Source organism: Mus caroli, chromosome 5 (assembly GCF_900094665.2).
Source record: "Mus caroli chromosome 5, CAROLI_EIJ_v1.1, whole genome shotgun sequence".
Classification (NCBI taxonomy): Eukaryota; Metazoa; Chordata; class Mammalia; order Rodentia; family Muridae; genus Mus; species Mus caroli.
In genome coordinates, this window is record NC_034574.1 from 67,582,299 (window position 1) to 67,603,176 (window position 20,878).

General features: G+C 45.0%; 1 protein-coding gene across 5 annotated transcripts in view; it reads right to left on the reverse strand.

Annotated features, from left to right (window-relative positions):
* Positions 1-20,878, reverse strand: part of Lnx1 (ligand of numb-protein X 1) — a 108,281-nt gene that overhangs the window by 63,380 nt on the left and 24,023 nt on the right. Inside the window, exon 1 of one of the 5 annotated variants that reach the window (XM_029477993.1) lies at positions 18,190-20,807. The exons of the other annotated variants lie outside the window; for them this stretch is intronic. Coding sequence (XP_029333853.1) covers positions 18,190-18,281 — 92 coding nt within the window. The 5' untranslated portion in view covers positions 18,282-20,807. Of the gene's footprint in view, positions 1-18,189; positions 20,808-20,878 lie in introns of those variants that run through there. 5 annotated transcript variants of the gene reach the window in all.

Below are 20,878 nucleotides of genomic sequence, written 5' to 3' on the forward strand. Positions count from 1 at the left end.
TGCTTCTCTCAGTGAACCCAGAACACAGCTTCGGATACATTGGTATTACTAGTCCCTTTTATCTTAAGCAATTGCATAGCACGGGCTGGCTCATTGCACATGTTCTTCTAGCATTCTTTCCATCCACCTCTCCACACAATTATGCTAGCCTAATTGTGTACCAATCATTGGGCTCTTGTGCCAGACTCACGAGGCTCCTGATGGAGCAGCACAGAAGGCAGCTCTGAGCACTTCCCCCCTCTTGGTTATCTCTCTACCTGTGCCTGGTCTACACCCTAAGTTCCACCATACCCTGCAAGCCAGCCAGGAAAAGGGACACACATGATTGGCAACAGAGAAAATAATTTCCATTGCGTATCACTCCTCCTTCATAAATACCCGATCTACTCTGTCAGCTTCCTCTTTCCAACAGTGGTATAGGGAGGCTGGGACTGGGGTAAACTGGTCCCGTGCAACCCAGACAGGACCTATTGTCCTAAGGCTGGGCGGATCGTTTACTGACAATACCTGCTTTTCTTAATCCTTCTCTTATTGAATAGGAAATAGAAGAGCCAAAGCATGTAAACAAATGTGCATAACAATTCAATCTTCCACTGGCTAAATACTAATGTCTTATTTCAAAAAGATTGGTAATTACAAAAACACTAAAAGTCATTCCCAAGCATAGAACCCAGAACACAGGGAGGGGACCCATGGGTAGGGCCTCACTCCTCTGAACAAGCTGGCCAGGAGAGCCCTCTGCTCAGTGGGACCATTTTGGCAAGTCTGAGGGCCAGGTTTTCACAAAAAAAATCTGCTCCGGCTTTTTACCTCAAAGACTTCTGCCAAGTTCAGGGTTCACAGACTCCAGAAGTCAGGGAGGAGGCAAGCATAATGCAAGCAGGGTAAGGGACCCCCTCACTCGTCTGTATGAATCAGGGTTCATCTCTGTAAAAACAAACGCTTAGCTGTACTTCAGGTCCAATTAATCTTGAGTTAGCTCTACATTTAATAAAAATCAGAGTCAATTACCCTGTTCTGTTAGAGGCTCCAGACGGTGACAGAGTACGTGGCGGTTTGGTTCAAACCTCTTCCCCCATGCTGCCCTGGTCTCCCCTTGATGCATCTGGGACTCAAAAGCTATGATTGAATGAGCCTTCAGATGCACAGGTGTTCAGCTCACTGGGGACACCACACAACGATTCAAATGCAGTGGCCATTAGTGTCCAGTCTCATTCTTTTCATGGCCAGGAAAGGCTAAACAAGAACACTTGGGAACAAGAGCCCTTGTAGAATGGAGTGGGAGGGAAGAAAAGGTCATTGAAGACCCTCAACAGGGACAGTGTGTGCAGCAACTTCTGGAAGTAATCAGGAGGAGTGAGCCAAACAGCTGATGAACCTTCAAGTCCAGACAGTCTTACATGGCCAAGTCCAGGAGATCTGACTGCCTGAAGCAGGTCCAGGAAGGAGACTAAATCAACCTGGGCCCATCGAAAGCACGGGGAGGTCCAAGGGCATAGGAAGTTTTAAAGTTTGCTTTTTGTTTTGTCTTTAGTAAGTGAGATTCCCCGATTACAGTCTGGTCAACGGGCAGTCAAATGCTACATCAAAGGAGACATGGTGATTTACAGCAAACACATGGATCAAGGGTTCCTCTGGTTACCAACAAGCCCACACAGGCTCCTTCCAAATGAAGCCACCAAATGCCCAAGGTTGTGATCTGAACTAGACAAATGTCCACGTGTCCCCTTCCCAGAAGATTCCCCCAATGTTTTCTCAGCTTCTAGTCCTGACAAGTATGAAAATTGTTTTTAATATCTTTCAGTAAAAAGAATAGTGGAGTTTCAAGGTATTTGCTCATTGAAATATCTAGGGGTGATAAGTGTCTCAGATATTCTCTAAGTCTTCCTTTCAAGTGATTTGTTTACGGATCCAAAATTTCTTCTTTAGTTACATGAAGACAATTCCTGAGTAATCACTTATCTGCAGAAAGTAATTCAGCTCTAATTCGAGTTTAACCTCTCTTCTGACATATTCCAAGAACACAAATATACACACATAACACACACACACACACCACCACAGCACACACACACACACACACCAGAACTGTTGGCATCAAAACCCTCCCAATCAAAGCCATTGCCTATTGTGAACCTTTAAAGTGGTCGTCCAGACAGGGCCAGTGGCTTCTTGCAATCTGCTAGGGTACCCAGCACAGCAAGGTTACTCTTCTCCTTCTTCATGACTGACAGTAATTAGTATTTAAGTTTCACTGTGCCTGCTTGAGACACTCACTGCACAAGTTACCCTGGCCTTGTAGTTAGAGGCAGACATTTAGTAATTTCCTTTGCTCCAACAGCTTTTACTCTGGGCACTAACACTAAGCCAAAGGCTGTCTGAATAAAGAAAAACGAAATATACCAAATACCCTGTTCTCACTAACAACAAGTGACAATGAACGCTCATCTGGACACACAGCCACACCAAACCCTAAATTGAGGGTCACTCCACCTTGACAGAGCAGCCTGTTAGGCCTACAAGTTACTGCAGTGTAAACAAAGTTGTCTATGGGAGGGGTCACTGGCAAGAGCAGTTACAGATTGGAATGTCCTCGTGTGATAGGGTCAAACATTTGTCTTGAGTAAAATAAGAGCATTGGACTTGATTCTAAAAACAAACGTCAAAAGACCATGTTCTATGATTTCAGGACTCCCTAGTGGGGAGATAGAGGCACTAAGCACATTAGTACACCGTTAGCAACTGGGTCAAGTTCAGCAAAGTGCTCTCTAAATCCATGCTGACTTAGCCAGGCCTTGGGAGAAACAAACAAAAAAACCTCTAAAACAAGGTTGGGTTGAATAGTTATTCTCTGAGGAAGGGTAAATATAAGTGCCAAACTATTCCCATAGGGGAGTAGTTTGCTTTGCGAGACTTAGAAGTTTCTGTGAAGCAGATCTGATCAGCAAATTCCATCGCTCTTTCTTTGCAAAAAGAAATTTATAGCTCATGTTTCTTGTTTCATTCTGGTTTTGAAGTGTTTATATCAAGTGCAAAGAGCAGGCACCTCTCCAGTCATATGTCAGAAACCCTTAGGATCACCAAATAGTTTGGCAAAGTAGAGGCAAGAAGAGTAAGAAGCCAGGACCATGGCCTATATCAATGAAGCTCTGCAGAGAGAAGAAAACAAACAAACAAATAAACAAACAACAAACAACAAAAACCTCAGGAGTGGGAACAAAGCATCGATCTAGGAACAGCTGGAAAAACTGGGAAGCTCACTTCGCGTCATAAACAAATCAGGTCAAGCAGCTTGCAAGGACAATGACTTACAAGTAAAAGGGACAAATATTGAAATGGAAATTTATCCCCCCCACCCCCCAAAATAAATTCTTTAGAAGTACACACAGAGAAATCAGGAGACTTATGAACCTGCTTAGATAAGTTTGGACTAAAAACTAGGTAAAGAAATATTTGGCAAGCATGAGGACACATAAATCAGCTGGCCCAGATGACACGGGCCCCCAGGGAGCACAAGAATTTAACTAATATGCTTACCGAACAATGGTGTAGTAAAAATGAATAATTATTTCTGAAAATCTGCCTTACACTCAGGGGAATGTCAGACAATTGGAAAAAGGCCCAACAACATGTGCTATTGATACAGAAAGAAACAAAAGAGGAGAGTAGTTTTTTTTTAAAAAAATCAGCCACTGATGTATGCTGTAGTGGGTTTAAAAATCGAGGGAATAATATTAGGGAAGTAAAAAATTTAAAAGTTAGAAAAAAAAACAAGGATGAATCAACAGAGAAAAAGCTGTAGGTCATTGGCTCACACCCCCAACATGCCTAGGGGAGTGTCTTGAAGATTTCAATGCTGTGCTGGATATTATTAAGAATACAAGGCCCTGTGATCCATCCAATAGCTGACTGTGAGCATCCACTTCTATGTTTGCTAGGCCCCGGCATAGCCTCACAAGAGACAGCTATATCAGGGTCCTTTCAGCAAAATCTTGCTAGTGTATTTGCAATGGTGTCAGCGTTTGGAGGCTGATTATGGGATGGATCCCCGGGTATGGCAGTCTCTAGATGGTCCATCCTTTCATCTCAGCTCCAAATGTTGTCTCTGTAACTCCTTCCATGGGTGTTTTGTTCCCAATTCTAAGAAGGGGCAAAGTGTCCACACTTTGGTCTGCATTCTTCTTGAGTTTCATGTGGATCACTGGGCCCCCAATGGAGGAGCTAGAGAAAGTACCCAAGGAGCTAAAGGGATCTGCAACGCTATAGGTGGAACAACAATATGAACTAACNAGTACCCCCCGGAGCTCGTGTCTCTAGCTGCATATGTATTAGAAGATGGCCTAGTCGGCCATCAGTGGAAAGAGAGGCCCATTGGTCTTGCAAACTTTATGTGCCTCAGTACAGGGGAATGCCAGGGCCAAGAAGTAGGAGTGGGTGGGTAGGGGAGTGGGGGAGAGTGTATGGGGGACTTTTGGGATAGCATTGGAAATGTAAATGAAGAAAATACCTAATTAAAAAAAAAGGAATACAAGGGATGGGGAGGAAATTTAGGATGGCTGTGCAGCATCTCAGGAAAGAGTTCACTGACATCGTTAGTCTGAAGATTCAACGACGGGGGCGGGGGTAGGGGAGGGGGTGGGGGAGGGAGTAGATGAGAATTATAGAATCACAAATACGGCATTGAGCTGCCTAGTTGTCCTAAGGTTTCTACAGCCTGCCATCATGCAGATATAACCCAAAAGGTGGATGACCCTGGAGTGTTACAAAATTTATGGATCATCCTCAGGTGGGGAATTCCCCACAAAGACTTGAGAGGAAGGAGGAGGGAAAGTAAGCAAACTTGGCTACATTTGGATAAGGAGGGAGCCAAGAGAACTCGCTAGAAACAGATATGACCGGGCTGGGGGTAGGGGGGCGCAGGAAATTGAAAGCAGCACCATTTGGAAATGAGAGCGTTAGCCACTAACTCCCACCAAGCAGGTACGAGATGGACGAGATGGAAGGCAGGCTTTAGCGTTCATGACTCTGTCAAAATCTATGTTTAGAGCACATGACCCCAGAGTGATGTTTAGCTTGTAAGGGAAAACACCACTCTCTTCCCTCCTAGAATGATACAGCAAAGGTGAAAACAAGGAGAAGTGACAGACAGGGACCAATGCTCAGGACCAGACGGTGGCAGCTGCCTTTGCGCCACTTGCTCTAACTCATTACTCATGGGAACGTGGGATGCAGGAATCATCTTGCATATGTACTTTATAGATGTGGACTTAGGAATCTAGCTGTCCGGAAGGCACAACTGTGTGTCCATTCATCTTGACATTAGATGCTGTTTCTGATCCCTCCTGCTCAGAAAATTCCTTTTTTCCCTCCCAAGGTCTTCTTGAGGAAGAGACTGCTCTTTTCCCAAGGCTCTGCATGCTTGCTCATGCGTGCTCTTTATTACTGAGTAACCCCGAGTCCAGAGCATGCCTGATGGTTCACAAGTATTTGATAATACTTATTATTAAATTGTCCCCTTCCTAGGAGTGAGTGATTCCTTTTTACCAAGTACAAACTCTTTATTCATCTACAAGGGGTGGGGGTGGCGCCTAGGTTGAAAAACAACACTTAGAAAACATTAAGAGCAAACAGAACCAAACTTATGAGAAAAGCAATAGGAAGCATCTTGCTGATTTGTTTTCTAGAACATTCCTTTACATCCACTAGCTAAGAAAAGCCCACTTTTTAACGGATAGACATTCCTTGTCTTGGCTGAATGTCTAGCAGACATTAAAGAGAATGACCTCAAGTGCTAGAGTATGAAGAAAAAGGAATGGGACCCCTCACTCAAATGCTATTGACCTCTCCAGGGAAGAAAGAGGTGTGAGGGAGACTATTCCTACAAGCCACCTGAAAAGTGACAACCGGTCACCCTCAGGCTTTCTTTATGTGACATTGAGCAACTGAATAAAGACTGGGAAAAAAAAAAAAACCCAAACCCAAAACCAAAAATCAAACAAACCACATTTCCACGATTGAAGAAGCACTGCCTGGTTTTAAAGAACACAGTGTTCTTCCTCGTCTCCTTCACCTCTCCAGTCCTATTTTTAAGCCTTAGATACCATTTCTCAAGGTTCCAATGCAGATGGTGAGTATCTAGGGGCTTTCATTGGGGGTGGGGGTGGGAGGGTGGGAGGGATCAGCATCTCTCACTGACTTCAGAATCCTTTCATGACGTCTCAAGGAATTCTGGTTCCCTGATGAGCGGAACCCAAGGAGACCAAGGAGGGATGATGCCCACGTGTAGGCAGTGAGCTTGTGTGTCACTGCTGGGTCCTCACAACCCTCACTGGTACAACAGTCACCACAGATCCTAGGAGCCACTGTCCAAGGACATGCACTGAAAGCATGGCAGAGCCTAGTCTGCCTAGCTTCAGTTTATGTGAGTGCTCATTCTAGAGTGCCACAGCCAAGTCATCATCAAGGTTTGTGTCACAGGGAGGACAGACCTCTATCCTGCTGGCGGTGACCAAATACTTAACATTTTTAAATTATTTTATTTAGTGTGTGTATGTGTAGACCTCAGATGTAATTCCTCAGGAGCCATTTACCTTGATTTTTTTAAACAGGGTCACTCACTGGGACCTGACACTCATCAATTAGGCTAAACTGGCTGCCCCCCCAAAGCCCCAGGGGTCCTCCTGTCTCTGCTTTCCCAGAAGCAGTTTATAAAAGTCAATGCAAGGATGCCCAGCTTCTCAAGTGGCTGCTGGGCTTGAACTAAGGTCCTCACACCTAGCCCCAGCAGATGCACCCTTCACAAAAACTGTGGTGACATCTTCCAAGAGTGAAGGACTACTCCAACACATGTTCAATAGAGGTTGATCCTCTTTAATCTATCATCAATGAGCTCATAAGACCAAATATATTTGTGGCTGACCACTTTAATGAATGTCACTGGGACTAAGGCAAGATGAAAAGACATGGACATTTTTGAGGGAGCATATGAGAAGGGAAAGGGAGCCTCTCATTTTAGAGTCTGGTTAAAGTCTTTTGCTAGCAAAGAACCAAGAATCTCAGCATATAGAGATGCTGGCTATTCACACCACTCAGGGAAGGCACTCCCTGCCCTGGACGCCCCCTGTAAACTTTGTATACTTTGTAAACTTTTTAAACCCTCAAGGCAGGAAGGTGGCCAGGCCCTTCCCTGAGCCTCCCCTAACTGTCATAATGCCATTTCCAGCCTCAGTAACTGCCACCAAAGTCATCTCCAGCCCCTCAATAGGACCCCACCCAGATTATGCTAATTTTAGGTGAAAAGTCTAAACAGGAAAACCTACCAATCCCCAAGCTTCCCCAAGCCCAGGACTTGCAATCCCACCAATCCTCACTTTGGAAATTTTGGCCTTAGAAAACCCCACCACACAAGACCTATATAAAGGCTGTGTCTGCTCAGTTCCCTGCTGTCCTCTCAGGGATCAGAGACAGTTTGTTGCCTGGTATGACTCTCTCATCGGAAGAAGCCCAGAGGCAATGAAGAGAGGAAGGAAGAAGTGGAGTAGGGCTGAGCCTTCTCAGCCCCTCAGCCCCTCAGCCCCTCAGCCCCTCAGCCCCTCAGCCCCTCAGCCCCTCAGCCCCTCAGCCCCTCAGCCCCTCAGCCCCTCAGGCCCGCTGGGGATACCTTCCCCTAAGAGCTGCAAGTTCTCTGCTGAGGAGACTTCCTCTCAAAGCTATGTAGTTCCTGGGCTCCCTTGTCTCAGGATACCCTTCGTTTGGGATACCTTCTTCCCTCAAAACTGTGTAATTCCTGGGCTTTTGAGTCCAGCATGTCTCCCATTCTGAGCAGGAAGTCCAACAATATTAATTTTACATAAAGATATTTTCAAATAGTAATATTAAAATGGAGGTAAAAAAAAACCCAGGTATATCCCCTGAACATCTATGACCTGAGTTTTCTGGAAATCTCACAAAGAAGACTGGTAAACAGATAAGATAGCGCGCGCGCGCACACACACACACACACACACACACACACACACACACACACACTTTGTCCAATATACCCTGGAACCAGTTTTTTAAATTTTGTTTAATTTTCACAGTGACCCTTGGAAGATAAACTGCTTCAGAACTCAACATATCACATATATGATTATTGTCATATTAAAGTCACACATTAAAGTGTGTGACTCATGAAAAGCACCTACCCACATATGGGTATGTCTTACTCTTTCCATAAGAGCCTCTCTATTAAACCCTTGCTGCTTAAACCCAGGATAAAAATTCCCTGTGGCAAACTTCTGACTCTGCTTTATTAATGCCTGATCCTGACATTTCTTTTCACTGTAAAGTTAAGGATCTGCCTTGATATTTTTCCTAAATGGGAGAAGAGATCCTTAGGTTGCTCCAAGTGACAGCATGGAACTGTGTCCCTCTCCCTGCCACTCGTGACAGAGCACCTTGAAGCTGCCCTCTTGGTCATTTTTAGCTATAAAGCTCATCTTCAACATCACTTTAACAGGCCAGAAAAACTACCCACATGTTCTACCCGGAGGACATTAACCTAGAAAGCTCCACATCAGAATCCATCTTCATCCTTCAACCTGGCTTGATCTGGTGTGAATTACAGGCCTGGAGTAACTTGAAGACATGTGCTAGCAATGCTATTATCATAGCAACCATGGGAGATGCAGGGGGTTGGGGGAGGGGTCAACTGCTTGAGTCCCTATGGGGTTCCCTGTGGATTCTTCCTAAACCTCAGGGCACCTCACTGCTTTGCTGCAGAAAGTGTCATCTGCCCTTGCTTCACAGGTCAGCTGAGGCTGATAATGTTTACAGCACACTCTCAGGGCTGCAGGTGACCAAGCCCTTCATGTACCCTCCGGGTCTTGATCCCAGGGGGCAAGCATTATCATTATAAGAGGCTCGAGGCTCAATCATCTGCTGAAGGGTATGTGGCTGTTAAGGGCCCAGTCCGTGTGTGAACTCAGGTCTAAGTGGCTTCAGAGGCCACACTTTCTTCTTTGCCTTTTCAAAATGCTTTTTATTAGTGCAGAGTAATTATATTAAAAATGAGCTTCACCAGGACATTTTCAGACCACCAAAGGACAACAAGCTGGCACTTGTAGTTTGCCGCAGAGCTTTGTATATGAGAACCCTAGAGTCCTGTAAAGACCCTGGGATGCCGCATTCAAGTCTACAGCTTTACCATCAGAGGGCCCCAGGTTGTAGTTGTACGAAATTGGACAGGGAATTCCCATGATACCCTTTTCAGAGCATGCCCAGGAAGTCAGACTCCAACTGAGGATACTCAAGTTTCTCATGGGTTATGTGTGTCACACCTGTGGTATTATGTTGCCCAGAGCTGTTAGCCAAAAAAATGCTAACAACTCATTTTATTGCTCCTGAGGGCATATGTCATACAATAACAAACGCAGCGTATGCAGCAAAATGTCATGACTTATTCAGGGTCACAGAGCCTGTCACTGAGAGGACTGAGTCACTTGGGTAAACTATAATGCCTCAGTTTCTCCCTTTATAAAACAACTTGTTGAATTACCTCCAAGATCCCTGGAGGCTCTAAATAGCTGCAGTGCTGGGCCACAGGTGTCACTAGACTCCACCAGAGTCCAAGGAATGTGCTGGCTTGAGTCATCTCCTTCTAATTGAGGAAGGGGCAGGTGGAGGGGGATGAGGAAGCAGATACTATGGTGTCAAGGTAACCAGAGGGAGCCGAATAGCTGAGGAGTGACTCCTCAGGAGGAAGAGAGAAGGTGTGGTCTTGGATCCGTGGCAGAAGCTAAACATCGAGGCAAGCGTGGCCCTAGTCTGCTGACAAACAGCTCAGGCGTCTCCAAAGATGTCACCCTGTCCCAGCTCCAGAAGTCACACCTCTCTAGTAAAGCAGGGAAGGAGGGGCCGTGTCACCAATCCCTCTTCTCTGATCTCTGTTTACCCATGCTCAATGGGGACCAGGCTGGGTTCCAAATTTCACCAAATCGAAGATGTTGGTAATTGTGAAGTGTGTTATTATTTTACAAATCATCAAGAGCAGCAGGGCCGCTTTCCTTTGTGTGTTTTAGAGAGATTTAGATGTTTTAGGGTTGCAAAATCCACAACACTAGGGCTTCCTCTGTGCCAGGTGCTGTATTAAATGCTTCATGTTTTATTCAGTGCTCACACAACCTGTGAGGTAGGTGCTGTTACCTTCCTCTCTTTGTGAGAAAAGCCAAGGGAGGCTGAGCAACTTGCCCCAAATTTCCCAGAGTATTTCTGGTACCCATTCATCAAGTCATCCCACCTGCCTCTTCTCATTAGGACCACCTGGCTGTAGTGTCCAGGTGAAGAACCGACGCTCCCTGTGTCGAAGTATGGCTTCCTCCTTTCTCACTGTCTGAGTAGAGTTACTTAGTGAAGGGAGAGGCTTGGGAAGGGTGCCCAGACCCTGAGGAGAATAAGCAAGAATGATACTGGAGAAATGGAGCTGAAGGGACCACCAAGCCTGCTTCTCTGGAAGGATACAGGAGAACAAGAAAGCTGGAGTCAGAAGGAAAGTTACCTATGCAATAGCAAGATTACCATGAGACTGGGCCTGGCTCGGGGTTCCTGGTACATGGTTTGAGAGCCCAGCTGGGCTTAGCAGCCTTACCACTTTTGTTCTTGCTTAAATACATTTCAGCCTCAGTACACCTAGCTCCCAATGTGCCACCCTGGATGTCTCCAGGGGAGAGAGGCCTCTGAGAATGTAAGAGAAGGACAGTTCTTTTCCTCTCTAAGGGACAATGACTAAGAAAAAAAAAAAGGATGTCTGCTGGTTTAGTCTGGAAGTTTTATTTGGCCTGCAAAATCGGGCCATTTCCTGCCCATTCCTTCCAAGACCCACCCCAGATTGTCGGGGAGAAATTGTCCTCTGTTAACCTGAGAATGTTGTGTTCTTCTGCCAAGGAGTCCAGAGACCATCTTTCTCAAGCGGCAGTCACCAAAGTGTGAGTGAGGGACTGGGGACAGGTTGAGGGGAGGCTGCACTAAAACTCCAGCAACTTCTTGGGTCTTTTAAAATGGTTTCATCCATGTTCAATATTGCATTTATTAATGTAGCAGATGAGCAAAACATATAGGTTCCTATAGTATGATGATACATATAAACCATGTACAGATGAACTATATTACTAGTCATATAAATATATATCTGTGATAGTACATATGGAAATATAGGCATGTGTCCATGAAGCTATTCATAGCTCTGTATAGAGCTAACTATAATCAACAGGCATATAAATATATTCTTTACTGATATAAGCCTAATGATTTAAAAATTAGGAAACTATTATCCTGGGTGAAAGATACTCTGGCTTTATGCTCTTTAAGGTCTCTCTAAATATCTTGGGTGACTTTGTCACCAACAAACTGAACTCAGATAAAATGGCAGGTAGATTCACAAGGACTTTCGAGTACAATGCTTTGGGTCACTCCTTAGGATTTCTTCTGCTTGGATGGTAACTTCCAATCTCTATTAGTCTAGCATGTGTGCTTTGTCAAAGCTATGTTTCTCTAAATTCACTTTAACGACACTTTTCCATCCATGGAGTGTGAATGAGGAAGAGAGAGAGAAGGAGGAGAAAGAGTGAAAGACAAATTAGGTAACAAGTTGCAAACAAACTGCCATAGAAATATAATGAAATGGTAGAGAAAATTGGAACTGACTGGTTATTTGATGTCAAGGAATTATAGTTCCCTGTCTGTGTGTAATATTAGTGTTGTGGACACATTTCTTCACAATTGACCCTTTTCTTGCGAGTGGTAGCACGTGGCTACAACCCAAGAACTGGGGAGGGAGGTAGGAGGAGCCTGAGTTCAAGGCCAGCCTGGGCTTTATAGTGATTTCCTTTCTTAAAAACTAAAACCAGCAACAAAAAAGTACAAAACAAGACAAAAACCCCAAACTAAACAAAACCATCTTTTAAAGATGAAATGTTGAAATATTTACAAATTAAAAACGATAATCATGTCTAAGATTTGCTGCCAACAATTCAAGGGCACACAGATGAAAGAGATCTGACCATGGACTGAAAAAGATGGATATGAGGGACCCAGAAGTTCTTTATTTTCTTCTTTCCTTTTGTTGTCCAAAGTTTTCCACCAGAGCAAGTTAAAATGAAGGTGAAAAAACAAAAAACAAAAATGAAGCAAACCTGAAACTATAGGACAATTGAAGATGTCCTAACTTTGCCTGACAGAGTCACATGACTAGAAAGATGAGCACAGTTGGCCAAACCTTGAGTAGAACCTTGAAACTGCTGGGTTTGGACGGAGTAGAGGTTTTTTAAGAAGAGCATTTTATACCAGACAGTGAAGAGTTAGGAAACAGAATTGCTTCACTAACTCACAAAAAAGAACTTGTGGATTACCAAGGAGAAAAACGACAACAACACAAAAACAAACCAAAACACATGGAACAAGGTCACTGTGCTCTGTGGACATCAAAATCAGTACAAAGCAGCCTTCAATGAGCCTAATGTAAATGGACCAGAAATATACAGCTTCCATTTCCATCCAAATCTGTAAGTCTAAAACTAAAGGACAAATGGGAAAGCATGTGTTGAAGGCTCGGTACAGAGTTCAGTGGAAGAACACTTGCCTAATGTGGGAGGCCTGGGTTTCTTCTCTCAGAACTGCCCTATGACTGAAATGCTTTGAAGATATTCACTGAGCCCAAAAACAGTCTCCCCAAAACTGATCTTTACCCTTGTTGGAACATGATGGCCCCACCTCAGACCCTATTTTACTTGTAAACTTTATCTCCTTCCATTTGGGTCCTATCAGAACTTCACCTCAGCTACTCAAAACATATAAGCAAGAAAATGCCAGATAACTTTTCCCCCCTCCCCTTTCAAGATCAGTGAAAAAGAAACAATTTTTTTGAGATTCAGTAGGGACAACATTTGCAGACAAATCCATAAAGCTAAGGCAGTTAGTGTGGACTTCAAATGTGTTGGGGGGCCAATAACACAGCAGCAATGGGGAAGAAATAGATGCTGAAGTCATTCCTCTTGTTCCATCTCTTCCTCCTATACCCACGGTAGAATACAACTGCAGGAATTTAGATGTACCCAAGTGGATCTCTATTCACATGAAGCTCTGAAGAGGATGCTTCCCTGCTTTCTAACGTCCATGAACCAACAGCTGATGTCAGCAAGGGAGGAAAAAGAAACACAGTGATTACCATTGTGAGACCTTGACCCAGAAAAGGGAGAGCCAGTAACTGGACCACCTAGTGAGTGACAGACAAAACTAAGGCAAGCAGTCTTCTCACTTTCAAGCCCAGAATGCCCAACTATATTTGACTGACAGCTCTTTGGCCTGTGAGCCCCAAAGCAATGTCTCTGGTGCAGAATGCCCGTATGACTCGTCAGAGGTGTGCTTGGCAGATTGCCTTGAGAAAAGTTCTTCTAGGGAGGTGGTGGGTGTTTAGTGTCCTTGGTCCTAAGACACTTGGTGGGCGAGCAGCGTCCATGTGCCCTTGACTTCTGGACTGGACTCAGTTTTCAAGGCTATACACAGCATTCCCACCTCTCTTGCTGCTCTCAGCAGTTTCTCCAGGAGGCCTTACCCCTCCACAACCTTAAATGATCGAAGCAGCAAATTTAGAATAACTCAGCCTCTCTAGTACACACAGTTCTGGCGGCTCAGACCACTCTCATGCAGAACAACTATCTCACGGGGGCCAGGGACTAGGAAGCAACTTCTCTCTCCAGATCCTGGAAATGGCTACTGTGACTAGTGAGTGACTCCACTTCCAAATCAAAAATATTTATCTGACTCCAAGGTAGAGAGAGAGGGGGTGCTCTTCAGCTTTCTGAGAAGTTGCAGAGCTAAGCAATAGCATTAATCTCATAGTTATGTGTTCTAGTAACCATGATGAACTGCCTTGTGGAGAACTCCCTACAGCAGAGAGTTCATGTGCTTTTAGAGGGAACTTTGAAGGTAGAAGCGGCCTTTCAAGTTTCAGTACTTTTTCTTCAGGCTTTGCTGTGGGCACTGAGATACACGCTATACTCCAAGCATCAATGCTTTTCCCTGGAGTTCTTGCTAAACTAAAGAGTTGTTACAAATGCCACAGTAGGTCACTGAGCAGGTGATGACTACTTCAGTTCAGCGACTTCAGAGCTGTGTTCTGGAACATCTGCGAGGGGCTTAGCTTGAGTTATGGTGAGCAATTTACAACTTGTAAATTTTTTATTGCAGCGTGTCTTAGTAATGGATGGGCCAAGATGGGAAACAACCCCATTCAGTTTCGGTCCTCACTCTTCAGGTTGTTCAGCAGGTGGGCATACATCCCTCCACCACTACCTGGTGAGTAGAATTCTAAGTCCTTAGTGACGCCCAGACAGGAGGTCACAGACACACCAAGCATAGAGGTAGCTTTTATCAGAGAAGTCAGGAGATGATGGCTTCCGGCCAGAACAAAGGGCTCTTGAATGACTGCCACAGACTCACCTGGGAAATGGGAAATGGTGGCCCACGTGGGTGATCTGGATAAGTCAAGGAGGAAAATGGCTGCGCCATTTTCCCAAAAGAGGTAAATCTTACTAGGATTGAGTTAAAGCCAAGAATCATGAACTTGAAAATGCACTCTAGGTGGTCCTGAGAGCCCACCCGTTCTCAGGCCCCTGTGTATATACATGTCCCTACAGGCCCCCTCTCCACAGGCTGGAGAGGAGAGAACTCAAGGGACACTCTTAATAGTGAGGTTCCTGCCTGTGTTCTCTTTGGGGTCTAAGAAGGCCAGAGAGAGAAGCTTTTAGCTCAGTACTGTTGTGTATACAGTTGTGGGTTTGTGGTGCCTGGGGCAGAGCCCAGACTCTGAACACATGCGGCAGGTGCCCTCTCACAACCATGCATCTCCAGCCTCAGGACTTGCTTCAACAGTTCATACTCTGGGAGTGCCCTAGATTCCCTGCCTCCAACTACAGATTGTCACCCAGTACCTTGGCTTTAGGATTCTCCTGCTGAGTTCCCTCTCCTGTAAGCTAAGAAAGGCAATAAGTGACAGCAATTGTGCTTCAAGAAGGACCTACCTGCCAGTCAGAAACTCTCTGTCCTGGGGGTCAAACTGAACATACATGAGTAATCTGCTGGCTGGGACACAGTATTATTGCTTGGGATTAAATTAGTTTTAAATTAAATTTGAATGCACATAATGAATTACACACACACACACACACACACTTTAATATACATTTTGTAGGTGGCCATGGACCTCTGCCTTCTACCTAAGTGACTTCTATATTAAACATTTCCCACCTGTCTCTTGTAGGTGTGAGTTAGGACAGACAGTCCTGGACTAAATTCTGAAGTATTTGATGACTAGCTCCAGTATCCTAGGTAGGTCCCCAGTGGTGCTGAGAACTTGGTGCTAGAGAGAAGGTGACTCAAGGGAGACTCCAAATGTGGAAGCTGAGAGGACACAGAACAAGCTTCATCCAGGTAATACAGCCAAGAGCAGAGGGAAGGGAAGCCAGCCAATCCCCATGGTTCTGTCTCTGAGGTCTGGGTATCCGTGGTAGATAGGAGATCAAAGCTCTTCATTTCAAGGGCACACAGCCACCTCCTGCTGTCTCTGGGGTATTAAACACTGAGCAGTCCCCTCATGGTTGGGAATTAAATTGTCAAAGTTTTATAATAACCAGGATTTGATAATAACCACTGCTACTTGCTATTTGGAGCTGCTCTTGAGATCCCATTTGAACCCCAATTCCTACCTATACTTCAAGGTCCAGCTCACACCCCAAAGTTCTCTGAAAGCCAGAAGTGGACAATTTTTTTTTTTTACTTCCTGGAAGTAAACTGGAAACTTCTAACAAGTTCTGACCACAATGCCTTTAGAAATGCTATCCTAGAAATTCTGTAGCACCAGGCTTTCTGGAGAGCTTCAGAGGGGCCTGTTCTGTCCACAGATGATTTGAGAGACTTTGCCTCGGGGTTCATATACGTACAGGAAGAATATTTTTATACTAAAATGAAAAGCTTTCCTTTAACAAGGTTGTTAAGACTGAGAGTAGCTAAATGGAGGGGCTCTTCTACAGCATCTAAAGTAGGCCAAAGGGTGGCAACCCAAAGATAACTCCACTCAGAATTGTGAACGTGACCTTATTTAGATAAAAGGCCTTAGGTCTGAAATTAAACTAGGCTAAGGGTCTCAAGATAGGACCATGCTCATTATCCAACTGGGTCTAAGCATGGTGGCAATATCCTTATGAGAAGAAGATGCTGTGGCTTCCTAGCATGTTCATGGTCCTAGGTGTGGTACCCAGTACTGCAGGTAAACAAAAACAAAAAACAAAAAAAAAGTGGAGGAGAGGAGGGAAAGAGACACAAACAGAATTGGAAAGGATGCAGAAGAGAAGGTCTTATGTAGACAGAAAAGGAAACTACAGTTGCAAAGCTTAGAATGCTTAGAGCCAGCAGACACTGAGGACGACGGGGAAGGCTTTCCCCTACAGCTTGACAGTGGGTGTAGACTTACATCCTGATTTCAAGTATGTGGACTCCAAAACAGTGAAAACAGAAGTATCTAGATACCCAGTTTGTGGACATTTGTTTCAGCAGTCATGAGAAAATAACACAGTGATTGGCAAGGATGCAGGTGGGTGGGATGGACAGAAAGAATGAACGTGGCCCTGGATTCCAGAGACTGAAACCTCAGCCACCATCAGGAGGGGAGGGGAAGCTCTGCCACTCTACAGTGTCAAGAAAGGCTTTTGCAATGTCATAATCTCCCCAGAGGCCCTCACAACTCAAAATAAAGCCACACCCTTTCTCTCTGAGCCTTCTGCTCTCAAGTGAACCAGTGTTACTTTTCAGTTAGGTGGACCAGGCACTTCTGGAACGCAGCATCTGTAAAATAAATGACTTGCCTCAAATGCCTTTTTCTATTTGTCAAGCATTCATTGAGTAGCTACTGCCTTTGACAGACTAGTTAGTGTGAATAAGTACAAAGACGACTGATTGTCTCCACACATCCATGAGTGGTATTGCAACTTGGGTAAACTTTTTCTAACCAGAGCTCTATGAACCCTGTTTAGATTCTCTTGTTCTCTGTCCTGACCCTGGACATCCCAGCACCTAGGGAACTGAGGCAGGAGAATGAGAGTTCTGGGGCAGCCTGGTCTACACTGAAAGATCCCATCCCCCAGGGGGGCGGTAATCATTCTTACTGTAGTGTCTGTCTGGTTACCATGGAGGAATTTTGTAAATACTGTAAACTGAGCAACATATCCTCTGTGTCTGGTGGAAAGCAGCCATAGTAGTCAGTAATTCTTTCAACAAAGGAGCCAGAAAAATACTTAAAGTTATGGGCCTAAGTCATTTCCTCTCATAAAATAGATCCTAGTCATGTAGGAAAGTATATTTATATTTTAGAAGTACACTGTGAAGTAGTTGAGGGTGAAATTTTATGATAGCATAATTCAACCAAGACTATTTTAAAGATATACATATATATGTATATGTGTTCATCTTTGTATGTGTGTCTGCATGTATTTTTGAGGCAGGGTCCTGCTATGAAGTTACATAGGCTTGGATGGCCTGGAGCTTGCTAAAATATTAGTCTTGAGATTGTTATGATGGGAATATAGGCATCAAAATGGCACAGTTCTTTATCTTCTATAGGTTTAAAAATGATCCAAAATAAAAGTAAAACTTACACTTCTATAAATGCATAAGATTATCTTTCTCTCTTACTGACATGGCACCCGTTTTCAGGTATCAGCTCTGATGGCAATAGAAATCCCTTATACAAGACACACATGTCTGCTTGCAAGCTCTGGTATTAATTGCTCTCTTAGTTCTTTTTATGGAAAGGGGAAGAAGTCACATCTATCAAGAAAAGGCTAAGCACGAGCACACACACGGACACACACACACACCAAGCAGCTTAGCACAGACGTGGGAAAATGCATGTTGGAAAAGCAAGCAGCACACCCATTAAAATGATGTTTTCTATTAAGTCACAAAGCACTAAGAGTGCTGCTTCAACTGCTGTAAGGCATTTTATTCATGCATATGCAATCTATGTAGAATTACTGCCAGAAACAAATCCAGGTAGGAAAGCGACTCAGAAACTCCCTCCATCCATTACACACACACACACACACACACACACACACACACACACACACACGGAGTTGTGGGCACTGAGAGGGGACTCACAGTTCCGAGTACAGGAAGTGCAGGTTGCCCACATTGTCAATGTAGTTAGCTGGACTCAGCCAGGGCAGGACCAGAAGCAGCAGCGCCTTCATTTTCCGAGCAGTCTGCCGCCTTCCTCCTGACCACCTCCTGCCAGCCCAGTGTAGCCTGTTTAAGCAAATCTATTCATTTCCCCACAATCAGAAGATAATAATGCACCCGACTTGGAGCCTGTAGATTAAGGCATACTATAAATCATGAGCCTGTAAGAGGATTAGCTCTGGGCATCTCTGATAAAGCGGTGGGAAACCGGAGAGACCCACCATGGTTGGCAAGAGGGCTTAGGCTGAAGGCAGCAGGCTGATGAATGCCTGGGAGAGGGATGGGCCCCTCCTGCAGGATTCGGACTGGCTCTCTTGAAGCAGCTGGTACGTTTACATCACTGGCCTGGAACAGCCTGGCTGGGAGTGAGGCTGTGTTGGAAGAGGGCACGGGCATGGCACATTCAACTCCACTCCACACGGGTGAATGCGTGAATAATCAAAAGCCATACTGCAGCCTGCTGCAGAGAGATGCTCAAAATAGCATCTTGGGAGCCAAGCCTGGAGACTCTCAGCTTTGTGATGTTGATTCCCAGGAGGTGCGGAAGGAGGAACCACCCCTCCTGAGCTTGGATGCTTTACCCTTCTCCATCCTGACACAGAATGATGCCTGTGGCCAGTTGTGAAGACAGGCTCTCCAGAAGACCGGACTGTTTTACTTTGAGAATACTAATAGACATCGGTACTGTGTAAACGGGGTTTTGTCTGTGACAAGGGAGCCACCCTCGTTCTTCCCTGTGGACTAAGCTCTGGCATTTGTTGCAGTACCTGAACCTCAGTTACTGACATGACTATAATATGCATCTTTGCTTGTGGGGACCTGACCCCATTACTTCTTCCAGCTTAAAGTTGGATGGGGATTACGGGCCCTAGCTCTGATGGCCAAGACACTCCCAAAACTCCATATTCAATAAGTGTTCATGTATCTCGCCAACTCCAGGGGCTAAGTCGTCAGAGAAATGGCTCAAAGGGACAGTTAAATTCTGGATTAACAGCCTGCACTTGCAAGGAAGAGGAGGAAGAGGAGTACAGGAGGGTCTACATCCGGGGGGCAGGGGAACTGCAGTCAGCTCTACAGCGTCTGGGAGTTTGACATCAGAATTGGGTATCAAGGCAAAGCTGGCTGAGAGCATTCAAATGGAGCCGAGCTTTGCCTGTGCACTGAACATTCATAGTCTAGATCAGACATAGGCATTTCTGGTAGAGTCTGACATACTCATGGCTAATCTCACCGAGGCCAGAATTGAACTTGACTCCTCTGGCAGGCAGAGAAGGCTGGTATGCAGGAGTGAGTCAGAGCTGTTGAAGAGCAGTAAGGAGGAAGCTGGAGGTGACAAACTTGAGATTGGAATCCCAGCTCTGTCTCATGCTGGGTGTCATAGCTATGCTGCCCACCCTCTCTGAACTTCCTCCTCTATAGGAGAGCATCAGCAACAACAAACAGCATTCTAACTCAGAGCATTGCTACGGAGGCAGAACCAAATGATGCCTACGTCATCAGTAATCGCCAATGATGCTTAGTCACAGCAGCTCGTCTATCCTTGTCTCATTTTTTTTTTTCTCTTCCCTCCTAGACCGAGAAGGAGGATATTCTGCCATCTTTTTCTAAATGTGGGTTTGAGCAAGTTCTGGTACAATCTCTTCTTACACATGCTCACCCTAGAGTGTGATCCCTAACTCGCATGCAGCACGCTGTAGCTACCATGACATCCATCGTAATGACGTGAATGGACATGGCAGGGTATGAATGACAACTCAATACACGTTCTAGGAAAAGTGAAAGAGGGCATATCCATTTGTATCCTTGCATTTCAGGATGAACAGTTGGATGAATGAATGAGAACGCAACAGAAAAACGAACACATCCTTCTCATTGTTCCTTTGTCATACTGTGCCACCTGGCTGCCTACCAAATATCTGATCTTCCTTCTAACAGAATCCATGTTTATTTGTGTCAGGAACACACTTGGCTTCTCTTGTAGATGGGTGGCCCTGGATTCTGACCAATAAAGTTTAAACAAATTCCAGAAAGGTCTTGAAAGGAAACGGTCTCGGCTCCCTTCCTGCCTGAAACTACTAGGAGATCCTATGGCGAGCAGCCGTTTTTTGGGAACACGCAGTGACCAGCTTGAGGGTGGACACTAAACTGAAAAACAGAAGGAAGCCTGGACACCTGATGGCATCTGGGTGACATCATCGTAGTCCCAGCCTTGCTACTGAGACTTTGTGTTCCATGAGAAAAAGAAAACTTCCCAACTCCTTACTCCTATACCAGTTGATGTCCTCTTACCTGCCAGATGGAATCCTAATCAGTGGAACTCCCTCGGGGATCAAAGCTCTCACTTGGAATGGCCATGTATTGTTCTACAGCTTCCTTAAGAGTAAACAGCCCTAACCCTAATCCATGCCCTGGTGCATTACTGCCTGTCCTTTTTGCCCTGCAAGCCCCCTCAGCTATCCACCACTGTTTCTCATTTTCTTTTCTCATTGCTAAACAGAGATGAGGTAAGGACCCAGCTGGGCTTATAACTAGAGAGTCACAATAATGCCAGGCATGGTGGTGTATAACTTTAATCTCAGCTCTTGAACAGCAGACAGGTGGATCTCTG